General features: G+C 43.9%; 1 protein-coding gene across 1 annotated transcript in view; it reads right to left on the bottom strand.

The window, feature by feature from the left end:
• The window catches only part of B4GALT5 (beta-1,4-galactosyltransferase 5), a 73,973-nt gene extending 53,114 nt beyond the window's left edge, over positions 1 to 20,859 (bottom strand). The window contains exon 1 of the mRNA XM_043883316.1: positions 20,577 to 20,859. Within this exon, the coding sequence (XP_043739251.1) occupies positions 20,577 to 20,691 (115 nt within the window). The 5' untranslated portion in view covers positions 20,692 to 20,859. The remainder of the gene's footprint in view (positions 1 to 20,576) is intronic.
• Between the last annotated feature and the right edge of the window lie 460 nt (positions 20,860 to 21,319).

The following is a 21,319-nucleotide window of genomic DNA, read 5'->3' on the forward strand; positions in this document are numbered from 1 at the left end:
CAGAGCAAGACGGACCGCTGAGCTGGAAGAAGGGGAGCCAGAAACACAAACTACTGGCCGAGACAGTCACTTCTGCAAAATAGGGTTTCTCCAACACCCCAGCCCCTCAGTCAGAAGAAACACTCGAGAGGGAAAGAAGAGTCATCACAATCACATGGGCTAAATGTCACTTCGTCAACCTCTGGTTAGCTACATGTGTGGAGTCTATACAAAGAAATCAAGAGTAGCTTGTGCGTCAAGAGACACGGAAAATAGTCTAAAAAGAATTTCAGACAGGTATGGTGACACTATTTTCAGTATGCAAAACTCAGGTGATATGGTCAAGGCAAATAATTTTTTCCCAAAAGGTGTGAATTTACTTATCAAGAAGTTTTATACAGTGCCATCCCCTTTCCCTTTCTTTCTAAAAAATAAAATTAAAAATAAAAAATTCAGTCCTAGGAAAGGAAAGAAAGAAAGACTAGATATGCCAAGTTAAGTAGAGGTAGATAAAGAAGATTTATATACATCAAAGATTAACTGCAAGGGCAAAAGGGCAGTAGGAAAAGCAAACTAAGGAATAAATGTAGAAAAATTAATAATAGGTTTAAAAAATTAAAATTAAAAAAAGAGAAAAGAAAAAAATAAAGGAAAACTCCAGAGAACTGCAAACACCCAACATAGAGGCAGAGGTTTATAACAATAAAAAATGTGTCTGTGGAAACAAAAAAGCTCAAAAGCTTAATTAGATTTCACAGAGCCAATAAAATCGACTACAACGGGAAGGGGTTGGTGGGGGGAGGAAAAAAAAATCCAAAAGAATCTACAGAACAAGTCAAAAAAAAAGAATAATAAATGTTTTTCTTGAGTCACTTCTGTCAGAGTCCTTTCCCTCGCTGGGAGTCACAGTCCACCTCACCTCCCTAGGATGCCCTCCAACACTGCGCTGATCTCTGGACCTGCTGTGGGGGCAGCTCAGATTCTAATCTGGTTCTAATCAGATTCTAATCTTGAACTCCTGTGTGTTCTTGCCTCCAATGTCCACAGCTATCAGAACTAGTGCGTTTTCTGTCGTGGGAGCTCTCAATAAACTTTTGTATATCCCATAAAAAAAAAAAAAATTCAGTCCTAAAGGAAGCCATTAGGTGGGGCCAAGCTAAGTGGGACTTCCCAGGTGGCACAGTGGTAAAGAATCTGCCTGCCAATGCAGGAGATGCAGGTTTCGATCCCTGGGTCGGGAAGACCCCTGGAGAAGGAAATGGCATCGCACTCCAGTATTCCTGCCTGGGAAATCCCATGGACAAAGGAGCCTGGCGGGCTGCAGTCCATGGGGTCACAAAGAGTCGGACACGGCTGAGTACCACCACCACACCACCCAGCTAGGCAGACGCCTGCATCAGGGACAGACAGGGGAGACACAGAGGCATGTCTGAGCCCAGCAGGATGAAGGCACTGCCCTGCCTGGACTGTCAGAGCCGGGAAGGGTGAGGAAAGCATCAGAGAGGGGATGCCAGGGTGGGGCTCCAGAACCCAAGCAGGGGTGGAGCGAGTAGCCTGGGGCAGGCGTATAGAGAGAACCCAAGTGGGATGATGAGGGAAGACAGCCCAGCCAAGAGAGAGAGCCGACCTATGTTCAGGGTGAGAAATGTGTCCCAACAGGGACTGGACACAGAGAAATATACGGTTACATACAGGGGATTAATCAAATAAGTAAACATTAACAACAGCAAGGAAAATGGGAGTTAGGACTCTCACTGTTAGAGAAAGGAGTTACAAATACGGAAAGAAAAAAAAAAACTAAAATGGACCCTGAGATGTTAGGTTTAAATTGTGGATACTGCTGTGAACTCACCATTTTATACACACACACGGAGAAATAAATACAGATGTAGTGAGTGGGTGTGTAACAGTGTGTGTATACCTACATATTTTCCAGAGCTCTATACACTGATAAGAAAACATAGAAGTCACAACACTAACAGCAATGAGTGCATCCAGAACCAGGATCTTGGCTTCTAAGAACCCATTCTGCATTATAAAGAATCATGTTTTAGATAAATAGCTGATTCCAGGTCTGGGATAAAGAAAACACAAAGTGTGCCTAGAACAACTTGTTATTCCAGAAAGTAAGGAAGTGGGCACCTGGGGCAACGGAGTCCCCATGGCCCGATCAGGACAAGCGAGCATGAATACAAATAATAAGAGTAAGCAGATTAAAATCACATACCCATGCTGATAACAATTTTTTTCATTAAAAAAGTACGGCTTTATATAAATAAATAAATACGTGGAGAAGTCTGATGAAGAACAAGATACTTATATATGTTTTTTTCTTCTTTCTTTTCCTTTAAATTTATTAAGGACCTTCCCACAAAATACATACTGAATACAGAAGGAAAGAGAGTCACTTTATGGCGGAAACCCTCTTCGGATACCTCCTTAGTCAAGGGATCAGACCAAACATCCTTGGCGATGGGGCAAATCAGAGTCTCGTGTCCTCTGACACGCATCACGAGGACGTTAACACCACTTCTGCGATTTTAGCGCCAAAGATGCAGAACCTGGATCTAACCACAAGGAAACATCAGACAAAGTAAGGGACAGGCTACAAAAGAGCTGGCTTGTCATCCTCAGACGCGTCAAGGTCATGAAATTCAAGGAGAAACTGAAGAACTCTTCCAGATTTTCCTGAAGGAGACTAAAGAAACATTACATGGAACACAGTGGGCGATTCTGAACTGTATCCTTTTGACATAAGGGACATCACTGGGGCAACATCAGAGATTAGACGGCCACAGAGGTAGAGTATCAACGTTAACGTTAATGGGTGGACTGTCCTTGGCTGGAATATCCTTCTTTGTTGAAAAACGCATTCTGATATTTGGTAGTGAGGGGGCATAATGTCACCAGATGGTTCAAGAAAAAGTCACTACACTACACATGCAACTCTTTTGGAAGCTTGAGATTTCAAAGCGTTTTTAAAACCGTTTTTTTAAAAGAATGTCTGTATGGGCTTAACTGAGTCACTCTGCTGTGCAAAAGAGACCGGCACCACACTGCAAATCAACCACACTTCAAGAAGAAATAAAAAATCTTTTGTTATTTCACGTATTTATTCACATTACATCGTTATTTTGTCTTACAGGCAATTCCGCTATCAGACTTATTTTCCAAGTACACATTTGTTTCAACACAAGTGACGTATCTGGGAACAACCTGAGGATAACTGGAATTTTGTGTTGCTTATGTTCAAGTCTGTCCATGAGCGACACCCAGAAAACTACAAATGACTGAACGGACACACACCGATGTCTAACATCTGCCAGCGGCCTCAGTTCATCCTGAGCGAGATGTGTGTCATCCCATACACACTGGATGTTACAACACCCAGTACTCTTTCAGCACACTTCACAGTAACTCTGGAGTTGCAATTCTTCGGATTGCCCACTTCCACCGGCAAATTTCAGGTCTTTTTCAAAACAAAGTGCCCTATTTTTTGGTGTTTCTTAACCATTTAACATGTGTCAAACTGTGCTGGTTTCATTAGGTTCCTTATGTTTTTGTTAATCCGACACTAATTTAGTTTTTAAGTGTTATGTGCCTAACCCCATCTTGCCCATAAGCTCTATGGTTTTTATTCAATAGTTTTGTAGAGCATAGAGATTTTTAGGGACATTTAAGTCATGGTATAACAGAACTAACTGCATTTGATATAATCATCTTTACCAAAAAGAATAAATTGCATGACATCATTGGTGTCCCCCTTCGGTACATACAGGAATGGGGAAAAAAGAGCATGGAGAAAGTAAGTTTGGTTGCTCTCGACAAACTGGAGAAAAAAACATCAGACTGGAGAAAAATAACCAAGTGCAAGTAGGGTTCTTCTCTATATATTTTACTTATGTTTTTATTTGGCAGCACTGGGTCTCAGCTGCAGCATGTGGGATCTAGTTCCCCGACCACGGATGGAACCTAGGCCCCCTTCATTAATTAAGAGTGCAGAGTCTGAGCCAATGAACCGCCAGGGAAGCCCGTTAATAGGTTTTTAAGAAAGATTTTATTTCTGTCTTGTAGAACCCAATCAAAGGAGGAGCTATATCAAATATCTCCCATTAAATTAGCCACATTATAACATTTAGTGAAATCTGAGGTCCTTCTATTTTAACTTTATTAATAGTGTTTAGGAGTGAGACTAAACTGATGTGACGTCACAAGGTCCAGAACTTCCCATCAAGCTTTCCACATGTTTTCTTCAGAGCTTTCAAGAGTCATCTGCCAGAAATAATCTTATATAAAGACGCTATGTTTAGTTAAAATGAGAGAAACAGAACTAACCAGGAAAAGATATTACAGCAAAGAGATGGTACAAGATTATTCCAACACAAACACTCGGAGCACTCACTAAACTGCCGCCACCCTATAATGTCAATTCTCTCGGCCTAGCAACTCCTAAGGTATAAAATTTTTAAATATCTGTTTGTGTATATAAAGAGAAGGAAACAATGAAATGAAAACACTTGGGATGAAAAGATAATGATGAATAAATTACAGTAAACTCCTTTATCATCCTTAAAGTTGATTAAATAGTTTAAAAACATTGCTCAACAGAACAAGGGTGGTAACATTTGTTAGATCCTAAAAAACATGATTCATTCTGGAATGCTTCCGATGACACAAGCTTACTAAAATAATCTACTGGTGAGTTTGTTCAAAATTCACAATGAAGAGAGTCAGTTTTTCACACAAACAATACAACCCAAAACTATGGCTTCACCCATGCTGACTGTTTTACTTTTTTAATGATAGGACTAGTAAATTAATATAACTAATAATACAATTAAATCAGTGGTGGTGTTCGTGTGTGGTTACTGGGGAATGTTACTAAACACAAATCACAAAATCTGTGCCAACACAGGTCCTAAAAGTGGTATTTTTGCCATTCTTTCCTTTGCAAGGTTGGCACCTGGCTTTGGTGAAGTTTAGTTCAGTCGCTCAGTCGTGTCTGACTCTTTGCGACCCCATGAAATGCGGCACGCCAGGCCTCCCTGTCCATCACCGACTCCTGGAGTTTACCCAAACTCATAAAGAGCTGCTGCAAACCCCAGCAATATATTCTCAGAAAAACAGGCCAAGAGAACCAAAAGAACACAGGTGGTACACACGCGAGCAGCAGTCGTCTGCTCCCCGGGCACCTCGGAGACTTCAGCGTCCTCAACCACAGCACCTGCTTCTCAAGCTCAGGACTGCCTTCGCGGTACCACCAGAGCAGAGAAAGGTCTACCCTTGGCAAGCATCTGACCTCTGTCCTTCCAGCTCTAAACACCCAGGGTTCGAAAGAAGGAAGGGATGATAGAAAAAACAAATCCTCTGGAAGCTGTGCTGTCATCGACTCTCTACTGGGTCCCAGTTCACCCAGTGTCCCTTCCCCGCTCCTCCAGCTGAGCAAGGGCAAGGGGGCTGTTACCTGTTCAGCATCTACCTGGTACCGAGCCACGCAAACTCTGACAAACACTCTCTCCTTTAATCCTCTCAATGAGCCTGTATTTATATACTTCTGGTCTTCCCTTTCTATATATCAAGAAACACTCATTTAGGTAACTGGATCAGCAAGACAGCTGAACAGAAATGAAACTCAATTATCCAAAGGTTTTAAAAGTACAGGTTATTAATTAGTCTCAGCTTAGACTTTTGTCTTGTTGGGGGAAGGGGCCGTTTCACATTTACATTTTTCACAAATATGAAGGTCACGTCAAAAAATCACCTTTGTTCATGGGAGTCCATTATACTATGCACTCTATTTTTGTGCATATGTTTGAACTTTTGTATAATGAAATAAAACAATTAAGAGAAAAAATTATCTTTGTCATTAAGCCAGCCCAAAAAGTAACTCTTACCTAAAGTTAATTTCCCACAGTGCCAAATGAAATTCGATTAAATCCAAATCTTCTAATTCACACAGACCTGAAGATTTCTGGATACTTAAAAGCAGAATGAAAAAGCCAGGCATGCCAAGTCAACAACGAAACAGAAAAATCAAGCCAATACCAAAACCAAATGTTTCACTTCCTCCCACTCACATTCACACACTCTCTCTCTCTGGGATTCCAGTTGTCCCTTGCAGACAAAGCAAATGATGGGTGCCAGCCTAACACAAGTCAGCTCAAAAATAACCTTAGCAACAGAGGCAAGGTTATCTCCACCTTCCACCCAATAGCAAGACTAGCTGCTTAGGAATAACAGACTTACTTTTCATACCAGCCATATGGACTTCCAATTTCAGAAAGTGTTTCTTCCTTATCGCTCCTTGGAAGAAGTAAAATGTAAAACAATTTCTCATTGCCTAGGCAAAAACTACCTCTCAAATTAAATACTGATGAGCATACTCAAGACAAAAAGTATAGTTTTGATCACAAATTTGAAAACACCAAAACCACTAACCTAAATATTTTTCTAATTCAAAATGAGAAACAATGCTCCTAGCAATATACAAGAATTATTGTATCTACTTCTTCCTAAATCAGGACTGTTTTCCTATTTATCGATTTTTATTTTATCTTTATTTTTTTGGCCAAGACATGTGATTTGCAGGATCTTGGTTTCCCCAACCAGTGACTGAACCCAGGACCACAGCAGTTAAGGTGCTGAGTCTTTACCACTGAACTGCCAGGGAATTCCCTGTTTATCATTTCTTCATCTAGATTTCAAGTTAAGGAACAAGACAAACCATTAATACATTCATTTGTGATTTGCAAGTTCGAAGCATTATCCTACACATACTATGTCAGATACAAAGCACCTCAAAGGGTTAAAATCCATGTTGAATCTTAAATGCATAAAACTTTAGAACCCCTACTTGTCCTCTGCCCACAAACCAGCACCCACCCACACCCCCACCCCCAGCTCAAAACCAAACATCTGACTGAACTGGGCATAATTAATCTGCAACTGCGCTAGGAATCATACTTTCTATTACAATTAATATCTTTACAAATCCATTGTGTTTTCATTTGATCCTTTTTAATTCTTCACCTTGAAGTCTTAATAGCACAACATACCCAAATGAGCAGAGAATGGGCTAATTGTACTTTTCAGGACCTCAGATCTGTCCACCTCCACCTTACTTTACCGATTTAACAAATAAATATTTATTGAGAACCTACTTCCCTGATGGCTCAGACGGTAAGGAATCTGCCTGCAATGTAAGAGACCCAGGTTCGATTCCTGGGTCGGGAAGATCCCCTGGAGGAGGGTATAGCAACCCACTCCAGTATTCTTGCCTGGAGAACTCCATGGACAGAGGAGCCTGACCGGTTACAGTTCCTGGGGTCACAAAGGATCGGACATGACTGAGCAACTAACAGGACGGTGTGCCAAACCAACGTTCTAGGCAGGGATACAACCGTGAGCAAGACAGATGAGGCCCGTGCATTGACACATACAGATCCAGGGACAAGCAGGAGTATTTGAGTCAGCCTGAGAAAAGCTTAAGGAAAGTCTATAGTCTATGCTAGAAACCAGGCAGGAAGTCCACGGGGCTAGAGGGAGAGAAGAGGCGTAAATGAAACTGAAGAGGAAGGTAGAGGCCAGACCACAAAAATTTTCCTAAGCTACCATAAGGAGACTGAACTTTATCCTAAAAGCCATGAAAGCCACTGAGGGGTAGAAGACAGACTGACCCTCACCTGACAAATGCTCTCTGAGCACTTTCTCTCTATCGCACTGAGAACTACCAGACCTCTATTCTAAAACCGATACTTCCAGGTGGAAAGGAAGAGGCCCCAGCATACAAACACATCCTCCCTCTGTCGGTCGAGAGCATCTAGGTTATTAAGAAGCTTCAGGTCACTGCTCACCATCATCGCCATGACTCTGTTCAGGAGATAAACATCGGAAACATTCCATGTTTAAATATAAACACCCCCGGGGGGCTCAGGGGGAAAGAATCCACCTGCAATGCAGGAGATGCGGTCTCGATCCCCGGGTTGGGAAGATCCCCTGGAGTAAGAAATGGCAACCCACTCCAGATTTCTTGCCTGGGAAATCTCATGAACAGAGGAGCCTGGCGGGCTACAGTCCATGGAGTCACAAAAGAGTCTGACGTGACTTAGTGACTAAAGAATAACAAATATAAACACCACCAAAAACAGGTACAACCAATGGGCCCCGGGCTGGGGCTGGGCAGGGGAGGGTGCTGTTAAGAAATGCAATGTCTTCATGAATTTCTTTAAAAATTTTGCTGCCTTAAATATCTACAATTAAAATATATCCACTATTATTCTTGGCAATGAAGGAATGTTAACATCAAATGACCCTCAATTAAACATACCCTCTGGGAATATAAAAATCACTCAAAATTCTGAGAAGCTTTTACTAAAATGAAGCCATACTCACTTGTTGAAGACTTAAAAGTAACAGAGCTAGGGTATTCAGATTATTCATCACTGTATCCCCAGACCTAGCACACTGGAAGGGGTTAACACAGAGATTAAGTTAGCTTTAAGAGAACTGCCAAATCAGACAAATGCAAAGTCAAGTTTGTACATTTTTTCTTTCGTTACAGGCTCCGAAACACAAAAATTTCCCAAGGACCCACCTGTTTTAAGTCACTATCATTATCACTCACATTTGGATAAGTACATTTGAAACTCAGCTGATACCAGGAAAAAGGAAAAAAAAAAACATTAAAGTGACAGATTTTACTATGGCACCGTTGCAGAAGTCCAGCAGGTTTTACATGTTCGACTCTCCTATTTCCTCATTCTTTAACATTCTCTTCATTTTCTGATAATATTATAAAGGAAACCGGAAAGAAAGAAATCACGTGTTCCTATCACACACCTCCTAGTCAGCCAGGCCACCATCCTGGCAGGCCATTCCTCATCACCGCCTGCCATCCTGTGCTCGCTGGGGACAGGGGAAACAGTGCTCTCCTGAATAAAGAATTACTGGTATTCAAGCAATCGGAAGGAAAAAAAAGTAATACTTAACATCAAACTCAAAGCCATGCATCCAGGTCAACGCTCTAAGTATCACCACATATTAAGCAGCAAAACATGAAAAGTGCTGGTTAATCCAGATCCGAGGCCAAGAAAAGGCCAAGTGATATTTACTTTTCACCATCAAAATCAACATACGCTTTCATTTCTGTATGGAAGAAAGAGTGAGCCCAGTGTTTCATGGACTATGCTTATCAACCTGTAATACTTTCTAAATTTCTCTTCTAAATCACTAAACTGTACTGTCCCCAACATCAAAAATTTGGTGTTCTAACATCTGGCCCCGTCTTACATGGATTTTCAGAGAACTGCAATTAGAAACAGAAAAGACTTAAATGCAAGTGACATTTCACTCCTACTGAGCAAAATAATCAACAAATATCAGTAAGATTTAGATTTCCCCCCCTTTATCAGAAGAGTCAAAGGACTCTTCAAGTACTTGAAACATCAAATGGAATCTGTAGAGCGTGTCAACTTTGGCAAAGACAGTAATCATTTTAAAGGCCAAGAATCAGAAATCAAGAAACGAAGATCAAACTTAAACGAGAGGGGGAAAAAAAGTAAAAGAAAGATAAACCAAAAAACCTTGCCTCCTGCTTTCTCAAAAATCAGCTCAATTGCTCGTGAAAGGTTTCCATAAGTTACTGACAGGCTGCCTATGGAAACCTTTCTCGAGCGAAAAAATAAAAAAGAAATGGGTACAATGTAGCGAGCAAAAGTTAAGTCATAAAACTTACCAAGTAGTATATTTTTTAAAGTAAAAAGGAAAAATATAAATAAACTGAATCTCATTCAAGTTAAAAGCTTTTGCGTGTCAATGACACCTACCAATAGAGTGCAAAGACAACACACAGAATGGGAGAAAATACTTGCAAATCATGTATCTGTAATGGTTTAATATTTTTAAAATGTAAAGAGCTCTTACCAATAGACAATCCAATTCAAGAAGGGTAAAAGAGAAAAAAAGAAATAAACAAAAAGGGCAAAGGAACCTGAACAGACCTTTCACTAAACAAGATATACAAATAGCCAATAAACACATGCGAAGATGCTCAACCTCATTACTCACTAAGGAAATGCAAACCAGAACTACAATGAGCTACCATTTCACACCTATGGGGATGCCCTACACAGAAAAATACACACTTAAGTGTTGGCTGCAAGACTGGAGAAACTGGAACCCTCACATATTGCTGGTGGGAATACAAAACGGTGCGGGCGCTGAGGAAAGTCTGGCAGTCCCTCAAAGCATCGCTGTTGCTGCACTGTTACTGTTCAGTCGCTAGTGAACAGTCAACTAGTTCAGAACTAGTTCAGTCGCTAGTTCAGTCAACTCTTTTGTGAACAGTCAACTAGTTCAGAACTAGTTCAGTCGCTAGTTCAGTCAACTCTTTTGTGAACAGTCAACTAGTTCAGAACTAGTTCAGTCAACTCTTTTGTGAACAGTCAACTAGTTCAGAACTAGTTCAGTCGCTAGTTCAGTCAACTCTTTTGTGACCATGGAAGGTAACCCGCCAGGCTCCTCTGGCCATGGAATTTTCCCGGGAGTGAGTTCACCGGAGTGAGTTGCCATTTCTAACTCCAGGGGATCTTCCTGAACCAGGGATCGAACCCACATCTTCTGCTTGGCAGGCAGATTCTTTACCACTGAGCTGCCTGGGAAGCCCTAGGATTACCGTATGACCCAACCATTCCACTCCCAGGTAAGTACTCCAAGAATTGAAAGCAGGGACTCAAACAGATACATGTGTGCCAACATTTACAGCAGTGCTATTGACAACCGCCAAAAGGTGGAAGCAACTCAAGTGTTGTCAACAGATGAGAAAACAAAATGGGGCTCACACACGAAGGAATATTTTTCATCCATAAAAAGAATACAGTTCTGACACATGCTGTGCTAGGGATGAACCATGCAAACATTCTGCCAAGTGAACAGGGAAGACGCTAAGGGACAAATATTATATGATTCCACTCACATGAGGTACCTGGAGCAATCATTCACAGCAGATCAGCAGTTGCGGGGTGGGCCAGTGGATGAGGAGTTATTGCTTAATGGGAAGCGAATTTCTGTTTGGGGCAACAGAAACTTTTGGAAACAGTGGTCCTGGTTGCTTAACAATGTGAATGCAATTAATGCCACTGAATTGCACATCTAAATTAGCAAAATACATGGCAAATTTCATGTCAGAAATATTTTACCACAAAGAAATAGCAAGCGGGAAAAAAAGGACAGGGTTGTTTCGGGCAAAGTGAATTCAAAAATCACAAAACCACTGAATAATTTAAATTGGTCTGTCTTCTCAGACTCCCTCCCCTCACTCCTGTTAAAACTCAAAATAAGGATTAACTGAAGAAGCAACTCTTTCCCCAGGTTAAACGCAATCCAACAACAAAGAGGCTAGTTTGACCACACAATAGTTTCTCCATTCATTTCAATTTATATTTAAGTGCATCTAGTGTGCTAAGCACAACAAGAACATTACAACCCAGAGAACCTCCCTATCACGACTCCATAGATTATGAAGATATGGATAAAATGAGTTTTTCTTTAAAAGTTAAATGATTAAATGGGTTTATTTAAAACGTAAAGATTTACAGTAAGTACATCAAGAATCCTGAGGTCAGTCTACTGTCACCTCTGGCCCACCTGGTTTAACTTTCTTAAATGGGCAATTTTTTTCATTTTTCTGCAAGAGAATAAAGGATTATTTTTTTAAACTACACGAACAAGACCACAACACAACATTTAAGAAAATACTATTTTCTGACCTTTAAAAGCCAATAGTCTACCAATCAGAAAATAATGATACACATCACAATCATGAGCATAATTTAAGCTCAGTGTCTAAAAAGCACAACTCCTCAAAATTGGGCAACTAACAGTTCCATGAGTTAAAAAAAAAATAGTTTTTCCATCTTTCCAAGTATACAGTTGTTCAACACCTGAAAATTAAGCAAAAAGTTTAAGTGTCTATTAATCATACTTTTAGGACCACTTGGGGGTGAAAAAAATTCCTTCTCCATGGAATGTTTTACAGCTCTTTAATAAAAATAATAAACAGCTGTGCTCACTAGCACATCTCTAGGTTGAGTTTTAAAACACAACACTGAACTTTCCTATAATCTACACTTCCCTATACGTGACACTCCACAACATTTTTCATCATTATAATCATGCTACTAATCGCCTCAGAGAACTGTTCATAATTGATGATGGTAACTAAGGCACTTCAGAACAATGACCAGCTTTCCTTCTAGTCATGGCAAAGTACCTGGGTATCTCTGTCACCTGGGAAGGAGGCGAACACTACTTATAGTCTAATAATTACTCACTCAAACTAACAAAAGGGGCGGGAAGGGGTGGAATCTGAGAAGAGACACCACTTTAAATTATTCAGTGAGATTCCTAGGCTTGGGAAAAACACTGGATTCATGGGATCAGCAGGAGGTATGAATGCCCTTCGATATAAGCCACAATATTAAAAAGAATTACTGGGTCAAAATGTAATATTCATTTTTCATTTAACATCCAATTACCTAGAGGACTGAAGATGGAGCAGAAGCTAATGAATCCAGGGCTCCATTTCATGCTTAAAAGCAAAAGTGTGAAGCTAGAGGGGAAAAAAAACTGATTTAGCAGATTAAAACTTAAAAGGATTACCCAGGGGACAATAAGGGGGGAAAGAAAGAAAGAAGGTTAAAAAAAAAAAAAAAAGCTGTAACATCCCAAAGATATTTCCACAGAATTCTTTAGGGTTTTTTTCCTTTGATCATTCTTTGTCACAATGATTTCAAAGACAGACTTTGGTGCAGACATCCTAGGTCTTATTTTCAGGGCAGATGTCCTCATGATGGTTACACACTGACACTTCACAGAATCCACCGCTCAGTATTTCACTAAGGTGGGAAACTAAGTGAATGAGAGGTCAGAATTTTTTATTTAATAAATGGGGTATCTTTACTTGACAGAACTCCATTATTCCTTCCCCTAAAAGGTTCAACTCACACTTGCTCAGAACCATGGAACTTCCGGTCCGAGAGGGACCCTGGAATCTGTACATGAGTTCATTGCTTCAGTTTATAGATGGGGAAACTGAAATAAAGGCTTCCACCTGGTTATTGGTCAAGTTGGACTGGCGCCCGATCCTCCCCTGAGTTTAGCACTAGCATTAGGCCAAGAGGACACCTCCTATGGCTGTAACAATTTACACAATTGTTACAGGACATCTATGGTTATGACAAAACGGAACAATTCTGAGCCTATGAAGTGTTGTGCCAAGCTCTGTGCCAAGCCCCCTTCCATGCATATTGCACTCAATTCTCACAGCAACCCTGAGGAAGATGGTATCATCCACTGGGCAGATGAGAAAACTGAAAATAGTTTGCCCACTCAGTCAGAGTTGACTCAAATCCAGGTCTGATTGATTTCTAACAGTTAACTCCAGTGTTAGTCGAGTCTGACTCTTTGTGACCCCCATGAGCTGTAGCCCACCAGGCTCCTCTGTCCATGGAGTTCTCCAGGCAAGAATACTGAGTGGGTAACCATGCCCTTCTCCAGGCGATCTTCCCAACCCGGGGATCAAACCCGGGTCTCCTTCATCGGAGGCAGATTCTTTGCTGTCTGAGTCACTAGTTTACCTTTATCCTATGGTCCTTACCTTGGCCTACAGGGTCCTATGTGGCCTGACCCCTACCGTCTTTCTAAGCTCACTTCCTACCACTTCCCATCATTTATAAAAATCCAGTCAACCTTCACGAGGTCTTTTGCCTCAGGGCCTTTACATATGCTTGACACCCCCATCACCACCCTAATCTCCAGACCTGAGAGTGACCAGTTCTACCTTCAAGTCAAATATTACTTCTTTAATGAAGCTTTCCCTAACCACTCAAGTCTAAAATAGACCTCAGTTACTCTGACCACTATCCAAAAATATCTTGCATATTGGCTGTCTCCCCACCAGAATAAAAGCACCACAAAGGGGAAAAACCTCCCACTAGAATGAAAACACCAGGATGGCAGAAATGTTCTGCCTTATTCATTTCTAGACTGCCCAATACCCAAGAGTATCTGACAAGAGGGGCAGCAATCAAAAAATACTACTAATTCAATAAATGAATGAATGCCTATATCTGAACCTCCACCTCATTAACAGCTAGTATCACAAAATTTAGAAATTGATTAGCTGGTTGTGGTGGTTTAGTCGCTAAGTCATGTCTGATTCTTGCAACCCCATGGACTGTAGCCTGCCAGGCTACTCTCTCCATGATTTTCCAGGCAAGAATACTGGAGCGGGTTTCCATTTCCTTCTCCAGGGGATCTTCCCAACCCAGGAATCAAACCTGGCTCTCTGCATTGCAGGCAGTTTCTTCACTGACTGAGCTACAAGGGAAGCATCAATTGATTACGTACTATCTTCAACTTTTCTCTAGGTGTTTCTCATTATGAACCTTATCTTTTCAATCACGTGGTATGTGCCTCAGGGATATTTTATAATTCTCAACTTTGGACAAGGTAATGACTCAATCTGGGCTTATAGTCAAAAATCTAGAAACAAAAGAATAACTCAAAAGAGCCCATCCTAAAGGAAATCAGTCCTGAATATTCATTGGAAGGACTGATGTTGAAGCTGAAACTCCAATACTTTGGCCACCTGATGCGAAGAACTGACTCACTGGAAAAGACCCTGATGGCAGGGATGATTGAAGGCAGGAGAAGGGGACGACAGAGGATGAGATGGTTGGATGGCATCACCGACTCAACGGACATGAGTGTGAGTAAACTCTGGGAGTTGGTGATGGACAGGGAGGCCTGGTGTGCTGCAGTCCATGGGGTTACAAACAGTCGGACACGACTGAGTGACTGAACTGAACTGAAAGAATAACTGCCCTTTCACTAATAGTGTACACAGGCCTTCCTCTTCTGAGGTTATCTCCTTGAACTTCTTTGAAGTCAACACCCAATATGTTTGCTTCTGTTTAACCTTCAACTCCGGGAGTTGGTGATGGACAGGGAGGCCTGGCGTGCTGCCCTTCACGGGGGTCGCAAAGGGCTGGACACGACTGAGTGACTGAACTGAACTGAACTGAACTGAACTGAACCTTCATCTTGACCAGTGTTAACCACTAGCTCTCTCTCTCGTTCTCTGGCAGGCCTCTGCAGCATCACAGAGCCTACCTCCCGCTTGCTAAAGCTCTATTTGCTTTGTGCAGCTGGGTGTGCACAACACATCTTCCATGATCTAAAAAGCTGCTGGGACTTCCGTGGTGGTCCAGTGATTAAGATTTTGCCTTCCAAAGCAGGGGGTGCGGGTTCGACTGCTGGTCAGGGAGCTAAGATGAGCCCACATGCCTCATGGCCAAACAACCAAAAGGCAGAACAAAAGCAAGGTTGTAACAAATTCAATAAAGACTTTAAGAATGGTCCACACCAGAAAAATCTTTAAAAAAATAAAAGCTTTTAAAGTTAGTGTTAAGTTGCTCAGTCGTGTCCAACTCTTTTGTGACCCCATAGACTGTATCCTGCCAGGCTTCTCTGTCCATGGGATTCTCCAGGCAATAATACTGGAGTGGGTAGCCATTCCCTTTCTCCAAGGGAATCTTCTCGACCCAAGGATCAAACCCAGGTCTCCTGCATTGCAGGCAGATTCTTAAGAAAGCAAGTAAGTCAGCAGCACTTCCGTCTCTATAGCTTTGGAGTTCCACAGTCTTGGAGCGCTCTAAAGAGTCATGGCCACACAAGGAGACCCTCCTTCCTGGCGATCTTATACCTTATTATACGCAGCTCCCAGGGGCCTGTCAAGCTCACTAAAGGAAATGTCAGGGTGGGAGCAGAATTAGCTACTGGCTGGAGTATTGAGGCCCCAGAATGGCAACTGATACTATCTGAACTCGCCTCCCAAGTCCATCTGGGACCAGCACATTTTCACTGTTCAAAAGATTGCAACTTCAAACCTAAGACTTTGTTTCAACATGGCAAACTTCTGCAGAAAGACATAAAACATCACCAAAATCCTGGTCAAATGTGCTGCTCAGTTTTATAACCTCAATCTGCTCTCCAAATGTGCTTTCCTTCTAAGAAGACTGATACAATGTAATACTCAAAGGAAATAGCTGAGTGAGCCAGGGGAGTGAGGAGAAGCAGGTCCTTTAACAGGGTGGTGCCTTTTAATTCTCTAAATAACCCACATCCACAGAGCGATTTTCACTCCAGAAAAGCTAAGGAACGAAGTGCACCAAAGCATTTTGAGGCCACTCTCATGTGAGGAACAACAATTTTCATACTATGCTTAGGAGGGGATCTGAAATTTTCCTGGGGTTATTAGAAAAGGTTGCATTTGATTACATAAAACATGTATCTTACCTAGAATCTTAGGTCCAAATCTTGTATAGAATGTGCATGAATTATCAACTTTCTATACAAAAAACTTTTCACTAGCAGTTTGGCTAAGACGCAGTTCTAGTTTTTCAAACAGCTTTGTTTTGTGGCCAAGGATAAGATCAGAGAATCAAGGAAACTTGCTCAAGGTCATCTGGTCAAAATCAGGTGGGACTGAAATGACTGATTTCTGCCTTCCAAAAGCCAGCCATACATCAAACTTGTCTTGGAACTAAGCAGGCCCAAAGGGAAAAATCACTCCTCCTTTCCTTCCCTCAATAATCAAAAGCAAAATTAAACAGTGGAACTTCAATAATATGTCCTCGGTATATAGACTACTGCTCTAACAATGCGTGGGCATCTGTCTCAAAATCAGTAACTGAAATGATTTGCAAACGTGAGTAACTGCTGTAACAACCTTCCCATGTGACAGCCCCAAAAACTTCACAAGAGTTTAAAAATCAGCCCTTCAAATGCACATCCATAAATAGTTCACTTCGCTTATCTTCTAAAAGACCTGGTCAGACTGGAACAGAGGTACTCTGAGCTCTTGGATTTTTTCTAAGTTAAAGGATCATGAGTAAGTCTGAAGTTCTCTTCAGAATTCTGAAAGAACAGGGATATTTCAACAGTGCAGGTGAAACAAGTGATGAAATCAACAGGAACCACTCTGGCTGTAGAGGGCAGGAGGCTACAAAGAGGGAGGCAGGCACTTTCATAACCACATTCCTTTCCTCTTCCTTTTTCAAAACTCCCATCTCCCTGACACTTCTGCCCCATCCTCTTCATTTCTACTTTTAAGCTGCTGATGTTAAAACACTACTTTTGATTTAATAACAAAAACGTAACGGCCAATGAAGCCGTATTTTTAAATTACTTAAACTGGATCAGCATGGGGATATCACAGTAGCTAAGAGCACTCTGTGTTTGTTACAAACACATTATAGCCCTATTTAGTGATCCTCCTCACATCCAATTTTCTAAGTCAAATGGTACACGACCCCCATTTGAAATGACCCTCAAGCCCAGGAAAATTTCCCATCGTTCTCAGACTATATGGGTCACTGATATTGAGAGCCAGCGTTAGATCTCAAAAATATCAACAACAGTTATGCTGAAACTGTAGCTGGGATATATTACATGTGAGCAACTTGAAAATATTTGTAACTAACGTGATTTTTCTCACATCTCAAATTCAAGTCTGCCTATTTCTGAGTATTTTAACACACTCTTGGATTAAGGACTTCACTTTAGCCCTTGAGCACAACGTGGCCACAGGGTTTACAAAGCAAACCAAAAGCAGGACTGGAAAAAATTAAACCTGGAAGGAAATACCAGTCTGATACTTCCCGTTATGCCAGAACACAAAATCTTCATTAGTTGAAAATGTATTAGGTTGAGCTATATCAAACTGCCAACATACAACTGGTTTTGACTTGAAAAAATGGAAGTTTCACATGAATATCATCTAATATTATTTTCTATGCTCATTTTAATAATTGTCTCAAATAAGGCCTTCACAGCCCAAGGCATATAAAAGCTGCTCTTTCTCTAGTTTGCCTTAACCTTTTGAAAAAATTTGCCACCCTCTGTCCAAAGCTGATTATTTAAAAAAAATTAAGTTGGTTAACAGGAAAGCCAAGATAAAGAAAATCACCAAACTCCTCAATGCGAGAACCCAAAAACCACTCCACATCCTTCCCACCACTCCCCTTTTCCCACTAACAGAATTTGAATCCTAACTTGATCTGCCCTTTAGAAGACTTACACTTAAGGAGACATTAGTGACTATTTCAGTGCTTTCCACCTCCTTCAGTTACCAGTGAGGAAGCAATTGAAGTGTGGTAGAGCCCACTGCTTTACACTGGGGTTCCACTGACCTAAAAATCTACCACTGAAGAATTTTAATTAAGTTGATAAGTTCCATTTTGTTTCAGAATCCTGCTTCTAATCTCTCTAATCAACAGGGTGATTACCAACCCAGTGGGATATATTTTTCCATTTAGACATAGTTGATATATGCACCCACACCAGGAAAAAACCTGTTCCTTTCACAAAAGGGGTTATGGCTCCAAGATTGCCTCTAGGTTCAAACCCATCATTTTACACTCAATTTTATTAGAGTCTAATATCCAATATGCTAATGAACTCTTTTCTCAATTAATTCCCCTAATTACTCACCTCTTCTTATTCTGACCAAATTCCTAACTCCTCACCAGACCACCCACAGTTCCTTCCCGGAGGGAGATGCTTCTGAAACACTAACTTTCACAGCTACCTGATATTACCTGTTCTATCGTCGAGATCGAGTTTGTAGTTCAAATCATCAATATTAACCAAATGAAATATGCTCTTTAAAAAAAAAAATCAGGAAAGAATCTCCTGCTGTATCTGGAAATTTCTCTATTCGGCTAGTTCAGCGTTGATAGGTCAACAGAAAGGCACTAATCATTACTACAATCCTAAAGGGTTTTTCTCTAGAGTTTAACCATCAACCCTTTACTAACATCCAAATAATCCAGACTTTTTAGAGCAAAACTGCCCCACTCCCAACAGCATCTTCTGGTCATTTTTCACCTTAAACTGAGGTTTTCTTATGGCCTCACGGTCATGCCAAGTCAGGCAAATACATATCTTACCCTAACCCTAACCTTCCATCTACTCCCTTCTTTCTCAAAAGCTACATACAGTAGCTCTTTCTTTTAAAACTCTCTAAGCATCAAGTACAAAGGTAAGTGCCTTCAAAGGGAATTTATCTGCTTCCAGCTTTAAATCCCTATGAGGTTTTCTTCATCCTAATGCACACCCCCATTTTACAGAGGAGAAAAACTGAGGCTAAGTAACTTGCTCAAGGTCATACAGGGCAGGGACCAGAATCCAAGTCTGACCTCCAAGTTCCCTGACCTTAATCCTCAGGCTTTTACTTCCTTCCAGTACCTTTCTTCTCCTCCCTGATGTCTGCTCTGTGGTCTTAGACAGCCTCTGCTTGGGCAGGGCTCAGTTTCTCCAGAGCTGCCTTTCCTTTAAAGGCTAAGCCTTTGAGAGAAGAATCAGTATCCATTCCATCTTTTCTCCACGCTCCTCCTTCCCACCTGCACCATTTCCCCAAGGCCCTAGTCACAGCTCCTCCTCTAGCGCCCTCCACCCCCGCCCCGGCCCCAGAACAGGTCCCCTTCTACCCTTAACGCCAGGAGAGGCCAGAAGTGAAAGAAGGGAAGAAAGGAAGGGGCCACACAGCACCCCTTCCCCAAGACTTCAACTGGGAAGAAACTGGCAGAGGACCAGAGAGGGGTGGTGAGGGCCGGGGAAAGGATAGGCAGGCGGTAAGGGAGCGGGGAATGACAAGGGTGTGCCCTTGGGGGTAGGCGGGGCAGGGGGAGGGGATGGAGTGGCGGCGTGGGACGCTCCGGGGCTAGCAGATTGAATGGGGGGTGGAACTCCGGGGGGGAGCGGGGAGATGGCACCCGGCGAGGAAAGGGATCTGGCCACTCGGAGGAGGATGTGTGCGTTGGGGCGGAGGACCAGGAGGCTGAAATGAGGAAAAGTGGAGGGAAGAAAGGGCAGGGAGGGGGAGCGAGCAGGAAACGGTGGAGTCGCCGGCGAGCGGAGAGGGGAAGGATGGATGGGAACCGGGAAGGTGGGACGCCGGGAGACCTCGGCACCCGGGCTCCGCGGGGAGGGGCTGGCCGGCTGGGAGCGGGGGGGTTCGGGGTCCGCGGAATGCCGGGAACCGGGGCTGGAGGAGACCCCGAGGCGGGAGCTCTCGAGGCGAGCAGCGGGAAGTGGGGGTTCTGGAGAGGCCAGGGCCAGAACAGGGGGCGTCCCAGCACGACGAGGGTGTGTGTGTGTGTTTGTGTGTGTGTGTGTATGTGTGTGTGTCGGTCTGTGCGCGCGCGAAGGCACCGTCGGGTTAGCGCGGGGAGATGGGGCTGAAGGAGGGCAGGGGGTGGGCGGGAGGCTGGCGGGGGGTGGGGGCTCCGGAGCCCGCCGGGGTACAGAGGGCGGGAAGGTCCTGGTCCCCCGAGGGCCCGGCGTGGGGCGGAGGTCTCCCGAGGATCGGGCCGGAGTCCCCGTAGTCTTCCAAGCGCCAGGCTCCGAGTCGCCTCCCAGCCGGGTGTCCTCCGAAAGCCGGGGTCCCCCCGGGGCGGGGCGGGGGGTTCCCGGAGTCCCCCCACGGAGATCAGAGCGGCACCCCCCCACCCCGGGGCTCCTGACCCCCCTCCTACCTATGCCCGGCGCCACATAGACGAAGTAGAGCAGCGAGGACGACAGCGAGAAGAAGAAGAGCGCAGCGAGCAGAGAGCGGCGCGGCAGCCGCAGCAGCCCCCGGCGGACGCGCATGCTGCAGCCAGGCCGCCGCTCGGGCGCCGGGCCGGGCCTGCTCACGCCGCTCCCCGTCTGCCGCCTCCCGGGCCGCCGCCGCCGCCGCCGCGCGGGCCTCGGCCTCCGCCTCCCCGGCCTCACCGGCCGCCTCTCGCCGCCGCCGCGCCCTCCCAGCCGCCGGCCGCCGCGGGCCCGGCCACATGAAGCGGGCGGGGGCCTGAGCGGCCCGGCGGAGAGCGCAGCGGCGGGGGCGGGGCGGGGCGGGCCGCGGGGGCGGGCCGGGGGCGGAGCCAGCGCCGCCGGGCACCGTCGCAAAAGACCCGCGCGCGCGCTCACCGCGTGCTCCCCCCCGCCGTGCGGCCCCCCGCGGCGGCCCGCGGGGAACGTCGCCAAATGGCGACAACCCCTCTCACCGGAGCGGCCGCCGCCCTGGCTTTTGGGGAGCGTCGCTGAAGTGCCCGTTGGACGCCCCCGACCTGGGAGCCCAGGGACAGTCTGCAGTGTCTGACGCGGCTGGTCACCCACTGCGACAGGAGAGCGGGGATTGTAGGCAAGGGGGCCCAGTACACACCTTCATTCAATCATACATTCGGTTCACCGTTTATTGCAAGTCAGACGGGTGCGTGAGCATGTCTTGGCACTCGGG

The sequence above is a fragment of the Cervus elaphus genome, chromosome 23 (assembly GCF_910594005.1).
Source record: "Cervus elaphus chromosome 23, mCerEla1.1, whole genome shotgun sequence".
Classification (NCBI taxonomy): domain Eukaryota; kingdom Metazoa; phylum Chordata; class Mammalia; order Artiodactyla; family Cervidae; genus Cervus; species Cervus elaphus.